This window comes from Phyllostomus hastatus, unplaced genomic scaffold (assembly GCF_019186645.2).
Source record: "Phyllostomus hastatus isolate PE091 unplaced genomic scaffold, TTU_PhHast_1.1 phas_scaffold_387, whole genome shotgun sequence".
Taxonomy (NCBI): Eukaryota; Metazoa; Chordata; class Mammalia; order Chiroptera; family Phyllostomidae; genus Phyllostomus; species Phyllostomus hastatus.
Window position 1 is genome coordinate 2,656,168 of NW_025334027.1, and position 12,621 is coordinate 2,668,788.

At 57.9% G+C, this 12,621-nt stretch overlaps 1 protein-coding gene across 7 annotated transcripts in view; it reads left to right on the top strand.

Annotated features, from left to right (window-relative positions):
* The window catches only part of TANGO2 (transport and golgi organization 2 homolog), a 32,982-nt gene extending 21,188 nt beyond the window's left edge, over nt 1-11,794 (top strand). For 6 of the 7 annotated variants that reach the window (XM_045819890.1, XM_045819886.1, XM_045819889.1 and 3 more), the window contains 6 exons: nt 326-445; nt 927-1,041; nt 4,408-4,478; nt 7,075-7,228; nt 8,628-8,732; nt 10,778-11,794. In XM_045819890.1, the coding sequence (XP_045675846.1) occupies nt 326-445; nt 927-1,041; nt 4,408-4,478; nt 7,075-7,228; nt 8,628-8,732; nt 10,778-10,898 (686 nt within the window). In that variant the 3' untranslated portion in view covers nt 10,899-11,794. The remainder of the gene's footprint in view (nt 1-325; nt 446-926; nt 1,042-4,407; nt 4,479-7,074; nt 7,229-8,627; nt 8,733-10,777) is intronic. The other variant, XM_045819893.1, reaches the window with a different exon arrangement.
* Nucleotides 11,795-12,621: the final 827 nt, after the last annotated feature.

The following is a 12,621-nucleotide window of genomic DNA, read 5'->3' on the forward strand; positions in this document are numbered from 1 at the left end:
GGGAGGCAGGGGGCACCTCTGGAAGATTCTTGTAGATGAGGACATGGAGGCTTGGAGGAAAGGTTAGCCTGCCTGGGCCCCTGCCCCAGGTCCAGGACGAGGTTCTCGAGATGGAGCTGGTGCTCTGCTCCCAGCCCAAGCTCCAGGATGCTGTCTGGGGATCAGTTGTCCTGAGGGACGGGTTTGAGGAGCGCATCTTCCGAGTGTCCTGTTGCCCTGCCCTGTGGAGTCAGAGCCCCTGTCCCACAGCCCTAGCTGAGGTGCGACTCCCGTGGACACAGGGGTAGGGTGGGCACCGCCGGTGACGATGCTGGCGTCTGCCCAGGTCTTGACATGGAAGAAGGCAAGGAAGGAGGCACGTGGCTGGGCATCAGCATGCGCGGGAAGCTGGCGGCACTTACCAACTACCTGCAGCCCCATCAGGACCCATCCGCCAGGGGCCGAGGTACTGTGGGGCCCAGGTACTGTGGGGCCCAGCTGGGGCTAGCCTGGAAGGGGGTGCATAGAGCCTTGGGGGCGGGGCTTCCTTGGGCCTGCACAGAGACAGGAGGAGGAGCTAGAAGGGGGAGGAGGGCATGCTTTCCTGGGCCCTGCACTCCACTGACTGGCCTCATAGTGGGAAACCACTGTCAGCCTGGCCCACGTGAAACCCATGGCACTGACCTTTCACCCCTCTCAGGGGACGTGCTTCACACTTGTTCCCCGGGGAGTGTGTCACTCTTGACTCTGGGTCGTTGTCCCCAACTTGTCCAATGTTTGCCGAGCAGGTGCCCCTGGGAGGACAGTTCCATGGACACCATTGTCCCCACCAAAGGCTTTTCCCTTTGTCAACGAGGTGCAGCCAGCCCATGTGGGACCACCAGTCTCCCCAGGGGGAGGGGCTTAGCCCGCTGCCTTGGCCACGGGTGTCTGTTCCCCGCTCATAGGTGAACTTGTGGCCCACTTTCTGACCGCGGACATGGACAGTTTCTCCTACCTGAAGAAGGTCTCCACGGAGGGTCACCTGTACAATGGTTTCAACCTCATAGCAGCTGACCTAAGGTGAGTTTGCCGGGGGTGGGGACGGCAGCCCACCGAGTGCCGCCTCAAGACTGGGCCGTGGGCTCGGCCAGGAGCAGCTTGGGGTGCTGTGGCTTCTGTGGCAGCCTCTCGGACATCACTCCTGGTGGGCTTGGTGAGAGTCCTGAGGCCCAGCCCCTCCCAGGCCCCCTGCTGTGGGGACTTGGGACGTAGAGCCTGGCAGTGGGGCTTCCCGTGACCGTGTGAGGGCCTCTGGCTCGTGCCCAGGAGAACTGGAGCATGACTGCCTGGTGCTGTCCTGGCAGGGGGTGTGACTCCGCCTACACCCACCCCTCTGCCCCCAGGTCCCCTCCCCATGCCTGTGTCTGAGGAGCCCCCTGTGCTGGAGCCATGCCTCACTGGCACTGCTCGCTGGTGGGCGGAGGTGCCTTGGGCTAGAGAAGGAAGGGGCAAGCACAACTGGCAGCGGCCCTGGAGCACGCTGGGACCCATGGTGTTCGGGTGCTGCTGAGCACGGGGGCCCCGCCGCAGCATCTTCCAGGGGCTGGGTCTGAGTGGGCAGCATGGCTACCCTCGGTTTCTGTGAGGGGCTTGGGGCTGTGAGATTTGGGAGTCAGGTTGCTGGGGTCTGAGCTGTTTGAGAATGGCAGTTGGAGCCTCGCCAGGCCCTGTGGGCACACAGAGAGGTGCCACGGGGGCTGGCAGCTGTAGCAGCAGTTGGCGGCTACCTCTGGCCGTGTGCTGAGCCCCTCACGTGCAGCACTCAGCATATCCTCAGAGCCACCGTGCACCTGATGCGGCCAACCTCAGACAGGGAGGTGGCCTGGCCACAACCACTGGTGGTGTGAGGTGGGTCCCAGGAACCCCTGGTGCTGTGCTAGAGTCCCGAGTGCGCTGGAAACAGCAGCTGTATCACACCTGTCCTGCCCCAGGCTGGGAAGGAACACCGTGCTCATTCCCACTTGGTGCTGGCTGCCATTGGGCTGTGGCCTGGCGCTCAGAGGGTGTTTGTTTCTGCAGTGTCTGGACCTGAACCCGGGGCTCCGCCCCACACCAGCTCAGCAGCAGCCGCACAGGCACTGTCTGTGGTGTCAGTGTGGCACCCTTCCCACTGCAGACATGGATCCCCGGGCTGAAGTAGTTGTTGGTACTCGGCTCATGTCAGGGGGAGAAATGCAGCACCCTTGTCTTCTGAGGGGACCACAGAGGACCATCAGTCAGACACTGGTGGACAGGGCAAGGGAGGGTGCGGGGTCTATATGCTGGGTGCCAAAGTCCCACCTGTCCCTGCCTGCAGAGGGATGAGTAATGCTGTTGGCAGTCTCATTGTACTTGGCAGAATATGCCGGATGGGGGGTGGAAGCACTGTGGCCAGAGTGGAGAGGCCCTGGCTGGGGGTCTGCCCCTCTGCTGGCTGAGGGCCTTGAAGAGCAGCCAGTCGGTCCAGGGGTCGGCAGGAGCAGCCTGCACCCCCTGACCCAGGTGGGCTGCGTGTCTGGGCTCCCACCCACGTGAGGCGCAAGTGAGAGACGTGGCTGTGGGCACTGCAGGGGTTTTGTGTATTTTGCTCTTCAGTGAAGTGAGCATGCCTCCCATGCTCCCTCCCTGCTGCCCTCTCCTTGCTCCCCTCCTCTCCCCGTCTAAAGCCCCAGAAGTTGGTGGATGCTTCCGCCAGCGCAGGCGCCAGGGGAGGTGGTCAGTGCCCCACGGTTGGCCCAGAACAGGTGCCTGTCCTGAGCCAGTCTCCTCTCACAAGGGCGGGTCCATGTTCCTTTCTGCCCCGGGAGCTCCAGGCCTGCTGTGGGGCACGCCCTGTCCTGCCTCTGCCTCGCAGACAGCTGTATCAGTCCAGAGGCGGCAGTGCCCCTTGGGAGGAGGCCTGAGGGTATGGGCAGCTGCTGACCCTGGCACTTACTGCCTGGAGCCCTCTCTTCCCTGCGTTGGCCTGCTCGAACCCTCGGCAGCTCTGTGTCAGTTTAGGGGTCACACTGCCTGTCAGTAGTTCTGTGTATGTCTGACCTGACCCAGGAGACCAGTCCCTTGGCTCAAACACCGGCAGGACTTCGTTCCAGCAGTGCATCAGGTGGCTGGGTGATGAGGACCTCATGCTCTGAGTGGACGCTAGGGGTGGGCAGGCAGTCCTGTAGGCGGGGGAGGCCAGCAGGGCAGGGGCTTGGTCCCTTTAGAGCCTGAGCAGCTCCCTTGGCTCCTAGGCCACGGGGTTAGGGCCTGCCTCCCCAGACACAGCCAGGTGTCCAGCAGGGGAACCAGTGGGTTATGCCCAAGGAGCAGGTTGGCCCAAGGAGCACCCCAGTGCAGGCCCGAGGGTGGAGGGAGTCAGAGGTCAGAGGGATCCAGAGGGCACAGGGAGTTAGACATCAGCCAGCAGCCCTGGTGGTAGGTACCAGGAGGAGCCTTGAACTCCTCCCTGAGTCAGATCCTGAGTCAGACCCCCTTCTACCTGACCAGGCTTGGTGGGCGTGGAAGCCCACTCCTGCAGGTCCTCATGCTTTCTAGCATTTTGCCTGCAAACAAAATCTCTGAAGTCATTAGACAGACCTCTTAAGAAAGGAGCCAAGGGTGTGGGGAGGAAGAAAGTGAGCAGGACGTGAGGCCTCCTGGGGTCTGGGAGTCCCGCCTGCAGGGCGGCACCCAGCGGAGGAATGGCTGGGGTGGGCCTGGCCAGTGGGACTCCCCTGCCCTCCCCAGCCAGCTTGTTCCTCTGCCTTTGTTCATCCTGAAAGCTCTGGTCTCTTAAGTCCAAAATTCAACCAGGAAGTCAGCCCATGGGCCAGAAAATGTCCCTTTTGAGTTTGCAGAAAGGCATTCCAGGTTACAGCAGGAAGCTCTACTATGGTATTTTGGAATTAGAACATATTCAGCTCTGGAGCATTTTAAACTATTTTAAAATCCACGCTCAGTGTATGAAAATAGAAAAGTGTGGTCTTTGGTGCTTTGTTCGGAAGCCTCCATCACCCTGGGGGATCCCGTCTAGTCTGGAAATGATGCTCAGAGATGAGCTGTAGGGGTAGGGCTGAGTCTTTACAAAGCGGACTGGTGTTCTCGGGGTGTGGGACTCAGCCCCCTGCAATGGTCATCACTGGCAGCCTTTAATTCCCCTGCTGTGGGGCATTCAGCGAGTTTTAGATGTTGTCACTCCCAGGCCAGTGGTTCCCGTGGTGAGCCAGGAATCTTGATGACCCTGCCTACAAGTCTCCAAGGGGTGGGGACCCTGAGTGCCCCTGACCTGGCTGCAGCGGGCCCCTGTCCCTGTGCTGGCTGTTGGCGGGGGGCTGGGGATTGGGCTGCGGAGACTGCCAGGCAGCGAAGGGTCTGCCCAATCTGATCTGTGGCCCTGTCTGACCTTCTCTACCCTTCTGTTCACAGCACAGAGAAGGGAGATGTCGTCTGCTACTATGGAAACCAGGGGGAGCCCGAACCCATTGTCCTGGCACCAGGTGAGCCCGCTCTGGTGGGTGGTGACAGGGTGGGGGCTGCTCCTATGGGGGCACCTCTGTATTTTTCAGAGACTAGATCCCTGTCATACTTCTCTGCTGAGACTGCTTTCTGGCTGTTGGTGTATCTTACGGTGTGCTCCTACCTGGCCCATGTGCCAGGCTGCCTTTGGCTCGGGCCACCTTCCCCCAGCACCGAGCCTGTGACTGCCCTGAAAAAAGGGGGACCTGGAAGCCACGAAAGGGCACAGGCCACCACCTCCCCACATTCTGTGCGTTGGCCCAGAGGCCTTTGTGGAAGCGTCAGGAAACTGTCTCCATGACGCCCTCAGTTCACCGCGCTAGAGGCTCTGAGACTGCGGATGCTTCTTTGCTAGATTGTTGCTTCTGTGGAAACTGCAAAAAGAAAAGAAATTCTTTTCACCTACACCCTGTGGTTTCATCCCCAGCCTGCCCTCGCCTGGTCCGTGTCGCCGCTTTTTAAGAACAGCTTTGTGGAGCTCTAGCTCACATATCATACAATCCCCCCAGTGAAGCGCACTGCTTAGTAGGTTTCAGCGTGCTCACAAAGTTATGCAGCTGTCACCGCTACCTGCTAACACTTCCGTCACCTCCTAAGCAAACCGTACCCACTGGCAGTCACTCCCTGTCCCCCCTCTTTCCCTGCCCCTGGCAACCGCCAGTCTACTTTCTGTCTCTGTGGATCTGCCTATTCTGGACACTTGGTACAAACGGGGTCATGCAATGTGTGTCCTTTTGTGTCTAGGTTTTTCCACTTAGCATCTATGTTGCAGCCTGAATTAGGGCTTAATTCCTTTTAATGGCTGCATTATATTCCAATGTACGTATATTCAACATTGTGTTTCTCCACTCGTCCTTGGATGGATCTCTGGGTTTTTTCTACCTTTTGGCCATTGTGGATGGTGCAGCTGTGACATTCGTCACAAGCTTTTGTGCAGATGTGTTTTCATTTCTCTTGGGCAGATACCCAGGAGTGGAATTGCTGGGTCATAAAGTAATCCTTAATCTTTTGAGAAGCCGCCAAACTGTTTTCCCAAGCAGCTGCACCGTTTTACTTTCCCACCAGCATGTGAAGTTTCAGCTTCTCCACATCTTCGCCAAAAGTTGTCATTGTCTGTTTTTTCGGTTCCAGCCATCCCCATGGGTATGCGTGTCACCTCGCTGTGGTTTTGATTTGCATGTCCCTGATGTCTAATGATATCGAGCAGCTTTGCATGTGTGTATTTTCTTTGAAGAGATGTCTGTTCAGAGCCTGAATTGGGGTTTTTTTATGTTATTATGAAGTTGTAGTTCTTCATATATTCCGGCTACTAGTCCCTAAGCAGACATATGATTTGCAAAAATTGTCTCCCCTTTTCATGGGTTTTCTATTCACTTGATTGTTTGTCAAGCAGATGATGAACAAGAAAGTTTTGAAGTGCATTGTTTTCGATTTTGATGATGTCAATTTTATATATTTTTTTTTGTTTATGTTTTTTGGTTCATAGCTAAGAAGTTGTTGCCTGATCTAAGGTTGTGTAGCTTTCCCTTATACTTCCTTCTAAGACTTTTATAGCTTTAGCTCTTACATTTAGGTCTTTGGGACATCTTGAATTGATTTTTGTGTATGGTGTGAGGTAGGGGTTTCACTTCACTCCTTGCATGTGGCTACCCAGGTGGTCAGCACCACCGATGAGTGGCCTTTCCTGTCACTCCCGGTGGATAAAGCACCATGATTCCTGGGTTGATGGCATGGCTGTGAGGTCTGGCAGACCCAGGGCTGCCTTCCTTGGAAGTGGCTGGAGTCACACCATACTCAGCCAGGATCCTGCCTGGAAAGTCCAGCAGCTGGAGAAGGTGGTAGTGCCCCATCCTCAGTGCATCTTTCCGGACTCGTGACCCCGAGTGCCCCTGCTGCCTGTTGGAGCCTCTCTACCCCAAGGCCATGCCTCTCCTTCTTTTTGACGCAAGAAACCCGTTTCCTATTTTGTGATGACTTCTATTAACCGCTGAGAACTTGTTCTGAGAAAACTTGTGCCAAGACCTCAAGGCTCCCCCAGCCAGGGTCCCCACCAGCATGCAGAGGAGGCCCTGCCTGTGCCCACTCGGGGCAGGGGGCTGTCCTGATGTTGGCAGGTTCTGTAAGTGCTGTGATGTGAGCCAGCGCCAATTTTGGGACACGCCCTCCTGACCTCGGTTGCTGATTCTCCTACCCTTGACCTGCTCAGGTGGACCTATGCCTTGAAGTTTTTTTCTAGCTTAGAAAGGGATGGGAGTGAGATGTGGGGATCGTGCCTTCTCAAGGCCCCCCTTTTCTTTGTCCAGTTGGATTTCAAGTTGTTTATTCCTTCTCGTCGAGGCCATTTGGCCTCTGTGCCTTGCAGTCTCCGGCTGGTGCCCCACCATTCTGAGTTTTCCATCTCGCTGTGCAGACGGGTTGGGAATGCCCGTAGAGAAGATGATGGAGTGTGGGGCAGCCTGGCCTCAGTGCCCCCGTCTGTACCCTGGCCCCTCGCCTGCTGCCGTGTGGGTGGGCAGGAGTTCACCCTAAATTCAGACAGTGCGGCCTTTACACTGATGGACTGGCCTCTCCCTCCAGGGACCTACGGGCTGAGCAATGCGCTGTTGGAGACGCCTTGGAAGAAGCTGTGCTTTGGGAAGCGGCTGTTCCTGGAAGCTGTGGAGCAGAGCCAGGCCCTTCCTAAGGATGCCCTCATTGCCCAGCTTCTGGACGTGCTCAACAATGAGGAGGCGTGAGTGGGTGGGTCCTGTTGGGGTGAACAGGGTGTCCCCCCATCACTCTGGTCCTGGGACAGAGAGGCAGGCAGTCGTTGCTGCCCTGTGAGGCCCGTGCAGGTGGCTGGGGCCAGCTCCTCAGCTACGGGAAAACCTGACAGATATGCTGCCTCGCTGACCTCTGGCCCCTCCACCTGTCCCTGTGGACTGATGAGGTTTCCAATGGGGAGACTCTGATGATGGGAGATGGGGCAGTCGCAGGCTGGTGTGCCAGGAAGCCTGGTGCTGCTAGAGCTTGATGGGGGTTGCCGTGGGGCCGAGAGCAGCTGGACGCAGGAGCTATGGCACAGACAGACCCACCCTAGATATTACCTGGGGAGAAGGAGCCTCTGACATGACTTCCTGGAGGTACTTCAGTGGCCTCTGCAGGGGGCACCTGCCCCAAGGAGACCACCCTCTGGTGGACCTTAGCCATCCCAGTGGTAGGGGAGTGTGTCAAGGCACTGGCCAAGCTACCTTTTTGCTATGCAGTGACACGGCCCACACATCCATCCTCTACCCCACTCAGGCCAGGCCAACGTCCTGCCCAGATGCCCAATGGCCTCTTAGCAGAGCCCCGCCATAGCCTGCCGCTTGCTCCTCTCCCCTGGGGCCCCTCTTGCCCCTTGCTCACCCTCCTCTCTTCTCTGAACCATGAACCAGGACATAGCCTCAGCACAGCCACCCCTCAGGGACACCCTGCCTGGGCCCTCCTAGTCCATGCTTAGCTATAAATCCACGCAGCCCTCGGTCACTGTCTGTCATCCCTGCTGGCCCAGGACAGGCCCTGGCTGTTTTTATTGACACTGTGGCCCCCAGTGCCAGCAATCATGGCCGGCAAGCTTCAGGGTTGAGTGGGTTCCTGCCACATGGAGAGATGCCCTTAGGACATCTCTTGGGATAGGCAGGGAGCCTATGTGGCCAGGTGACTGTACCTCTTAGCTGGGCCCCTGCCCGCAGCACCCCCACGGACTCAGGCCCCACTGAGAAAAGAGGACAGGCTTGCTCCCTGGGTGGCTTCTGCCCCTCTGCAGGGGCCCCTGTGCCGCTCTGGCCAAACAGACCCCAGGCACTTGCAGATCTAGAAGAGCCTTCCCAGCTCTGGGCTCACAGGTGCTCCTGTTCTTGGGGTCCTGGGTCCTGGGTCCTAGGAAAGTTCCCAGTGACTCTGTCAGGGGCAGCTTTCCCAGTGATCACCATCTGGTAGCCTGGGCCCGGCGATGCAGTCCTAAGTGAAAGTCTTGACAAGGATTTGAGCCCTTGGGCAGAAAAATGCATGAAATAATAGCCCTTCCAAGGCTGGAGGTGCCTCAGGCACTACAGGGCTCCGGGCAGGCAGCAGAGGTGCTGGCTGTGACCCCTCCTCTGTCTTTCCAGGCAGTTGCCGGACCCAGCCATCGAGGACCAGGGCAGAGAGTACGTGCGGCCCTTTCTGAGCAAGTACGCGGCTGTGTGTGTGCGTTGCCCAGGCTACGGCACCAGGTACGGCGGGCTGCTGGGTGCATCCGGTCCTGTCCCATGAGGAATCTGGCTTTACCCAAGCTCTGTGGATCCCAAAGCCTCTGCCTTATCTAGAAGCAGCTGCCATTTCAGCTCAGGGGGCTATGGGGTGAGCAGATGCCAGCACCCAGGGGCACTGCAGGCCAGGCGCACAGCCCCTGAGGCTTCCACTGCTTCCCAGGAGGGGGTCCTAGGCTGCCTCCTGCCCTCTTACGCTGCCACATGGGGGCCAAGATGGCATTGGGCATACTCTTGTCAGCAGGGTCAGCAAATCCCTGTGGACTCAGAGGTCTCACTATCTGGCTCTTCTCTTCACTTGCTGTGACCAGGGTCAGGGTTAGGTCATCTCAGCCTGGGATGTTGCCTTATCCTAGGAAAGGTGAAAATACCATGGTTGCAAGATGAAAATGTCCAGGAGGGAGAAGCTGTTGGCATGGGTGTCTGTTGTCCTGGCAAATTCCTTTCCTGCCTTCTTCCCTGCTGGGGGCGAGGCTGGGAGGCCTGGCCCACCAGAGGGCAGCTCAGATGCTGCACTTGGAGGTGGCTGGGATGCACAGGGGAGGGTAGATTGCTGGTTCAGCCAGATGCTCCAGGAGTGCTGCTGCTACGTGCCTGGGCCCTCTGGCCTGGAGGTGGAGCATGGCTGTATGTGTAGGCCACATCTGCCTAGGCTCAGCTTGTGTCGGGCCCCGTGGGCACCAGCCTTGTGTCAGGCTGGGGATCTGCAGCGACTGTGATGGATGGGCCCTGCCTTTGGGGGGCCATGGCCCGCAAGGACTCGGGGACGAGGTATTTGGGCCACGACAAGTGCTGACTGGTTTTTAGGTTCAGGTTGTCTGAGATTGAGCCAAGCCCCTTCTTTCCCTGCAGTGGGAGAGGTTGGGTTATTGCTGCCTCTGTGCAGGTAAGGAGGTGGATCTCCCAGGAGGATGTGAGCCAGCCTCGCTGTGGTGACACGGCTAAGGCTCTGCTGATGCTGAGGGCATCGGGCAGAGAGATGGACATGGGAGGTCCTAAGGACCACTGACCAAAAGGGTGGCAGGCCCCCCAAGTCTTCCATCCTTCAGGGAATGGCAGTTTCAAGCCCACTGGCTAGGGGATGGGGTGGTGGGCAGGGCCAACAAGGCGTGAATGCCCAGCACTGATGCTCCTGGGCCCGATGATACCCCCTGGCCCGAGGAGGGTGGCATGGCTCAATGACAGTCTTTCTTGCTGGGCTGGCTTTTCCCTCAGTGGGAGCGTCATTTTCCTCAAGCCTCTCCTCCATCACGGGCTTGTTTTTGTGACTAAATTGTGTGTTCCTGTGTCCTTGGTGTGTGAGGCAGAACACCAGGTCTCCGCCCTGGCTGGGACCCCCAGTTCATAGTGTGCACGCGCCCACTCTGGGTGTCAGCCTGCACTGGGTCTGCTTAGGGACTTGGTGCCTGCCCTCCATCAGTGGGAGACAGGTGCTAAGTGAGTACTGGCCATGGGGAGGGCCAGGGAGGAGGAGAGGTGTGCTGAGCATTTGGGGTGGGGAGTTGGGGGGTGGCGAGGGAGGGCACGAGGGAGTTTTCTAGGTGAAGAAGGCCTGATCTCCAAACAGTTGACAGGTTGGCCTCTTGGAAGCGCTGAGTGTCCACATCGGAGCTGGGCCATTCCCTGAGCGCCCTGGGGGATTCTGAGGGGGAAGTGCGTTGTCAGCCCAGGGTTCACTCTGGTGAGAGTGGTGAGCGGTTGAGGCTTGTACTACAGAGGGTGGGCAGGGTAGGCTGGGGGAGTTTCACAGTGGAGGCAATAGGACTCATCAAGCGGGGAGCTCCAGTCCCCATCAGGCTCAGTGCCCAGCTACCCCAGAAGGGTCCTTCTACTCCCCGAGGCTGCTGCTCATTAGTGACCTGCCTCCAGCTAGGCTGAGTGCCTAGCACAGGCCCCGGGTGTGGTGGGCTTGACCCTTCTGCCTCAGATCTGACCCCCGTTGGGGCTCTGAGAGGTGGGCAGGGTGCTGAAGGCAGCAGGCTGAATGTGGGCCCCGTGCTCTCTTTCAGAACCAACACAGTCATCCTCGTGGACGCGGACGGGCACGTGACTTTCACGGAGCGCAGCATGCTAGACAAAGACCCTTCCCGCTGGGAGACCAATACCCATGAGTTTAGGCTGCAGAGCTAAGTCCCGCCCCTGGGTGTAGCCAGACAGCTCCTGTAAGGCCCTGCCTTGAGGGCTGGATGGGAACCTTCCACAGTACATGCACTGCCTGTGTGTGACTCCGCCAGTGTCCCTCAGGAACAGGGCCCTCTGATTTGTGTGTGGTCTGTCCGTGTCCCAGTATCCAGCTTGAGGTCCACTCTTATGCCAGTGGGAGTGACAGAACCCCATAGCCAGGTCAGGGGCAGGTCCAGGCGTGCTGTGCATGTGTGAATGCACCTGGTCCCGCCCCTGCCCATGCATAAAGACACACTGCAAGGCACATGCTTGCATACATGCCTATAATGCATAGACACCCATGTACACCCCTTGGGGACACACACACAGGCACAGGCAATAGATATGTGCACATGTGCTGGAGCACACACATGCACTTGTGCCAGACAGGTGGAGCTGTGCCTCTCACACCAACACATACTTTTGGCCAGTGGAGCTTTGCTTTAATCAAAACAACAGGAGTTTAAAAGTGTCCCCTTCTCTCCTGGGCATAGGCCAGTTTCTGACAACCAGACCTGCTCTCGCAGGAGAGATAGGCCACATTTGGAATGAGGAATGAGGAAAACACAAGAAAAACCTACTCTCAACGAAGCTCAGGTCTGGTTGGTGGGCCCAGTGGTCCTGTGTGCACTAGGGGTCCCATGTGCATGGGACTGTCCTGTGATTGGGAGTCCTTCATGTGCTGGGCACCTCAGCAGCCTGTCAGGCCCTGCCTGCCCACTTGTCATGGGTTCTGGGCAGGCCCATCTCAGTGAGAGGACACAGCCAGTCCTTGCCTTTCCCTTCTCCTCGGGGAGTCAAACTTCATAGGAACCTGTATTTGAACGTGAGATGTCAATAATAAAACTCTGAGGCTGTGGTGAGTCCACATAGTCCAGGCCCTTAACTCATGTGATGGGGACAATTGGAGCTGCTGTGTGTGGGGGTTGGGAGCTGCTCTCCTGGACTGCAGGAGTTCCCATGGCACAGATACCACTACAAGGCTCTTTCCACTTTCTCCTTCTGCTTTGGCTTCCTGAGTGCTAAGAGGGTCCTTGGGCAGAGGCTGGGGTGCGAGGGAGCCTGTGTATATGGGACACAGTAGTTGCCAGTGACAGGGCCTCCTGATCTGGCCTGAGGAGCCAGGGATTTACCCAGATGCAGTGGGGAGCCCCTGGGAGCCCCATGAGGGAGCAGTGTGGTCAGACCTGCACTCAGTGTGGACCATGGAGGCCAGCTCAGGCTCCCAGCTTGGGCACTGCTAATACCCGACACCCTCTGTCCGCCTCAGCAGGCTGCCTCCCAGCATGGACCCCACCCCAGCATCCACCATGGCCAGGCACATCCACCCTCGGGAGGCACCACAGGCTGGGTGCAGAGCCACTGAAGAGCCTCCAAAGATGTCCACCTCTGCCCCAGGGGTGGGGCATTGGGGGAGAGCTTTCCCACCCTTGTCAGGGACCCCTCTGTGTCCAGCCTGCCCAGGGCTCCCCAATAGTCTGGGTCCCCCAAGGAAGGGACAGTTCAAGGTGTAGTTCTGTGATTGTTAGGGGTTGAATTTTGTATCCCCCAAAGATATGCTGTAATCCTTGTTAGGGACCTTATTAGGGTTTTACAGAGCTAATCAAGATAAAAGGTCATTGGTGGGGGGACCCTAAACAAATATGTCCTTATAACAAAAGGGAAAATTTGGACACATAGACATGCACTT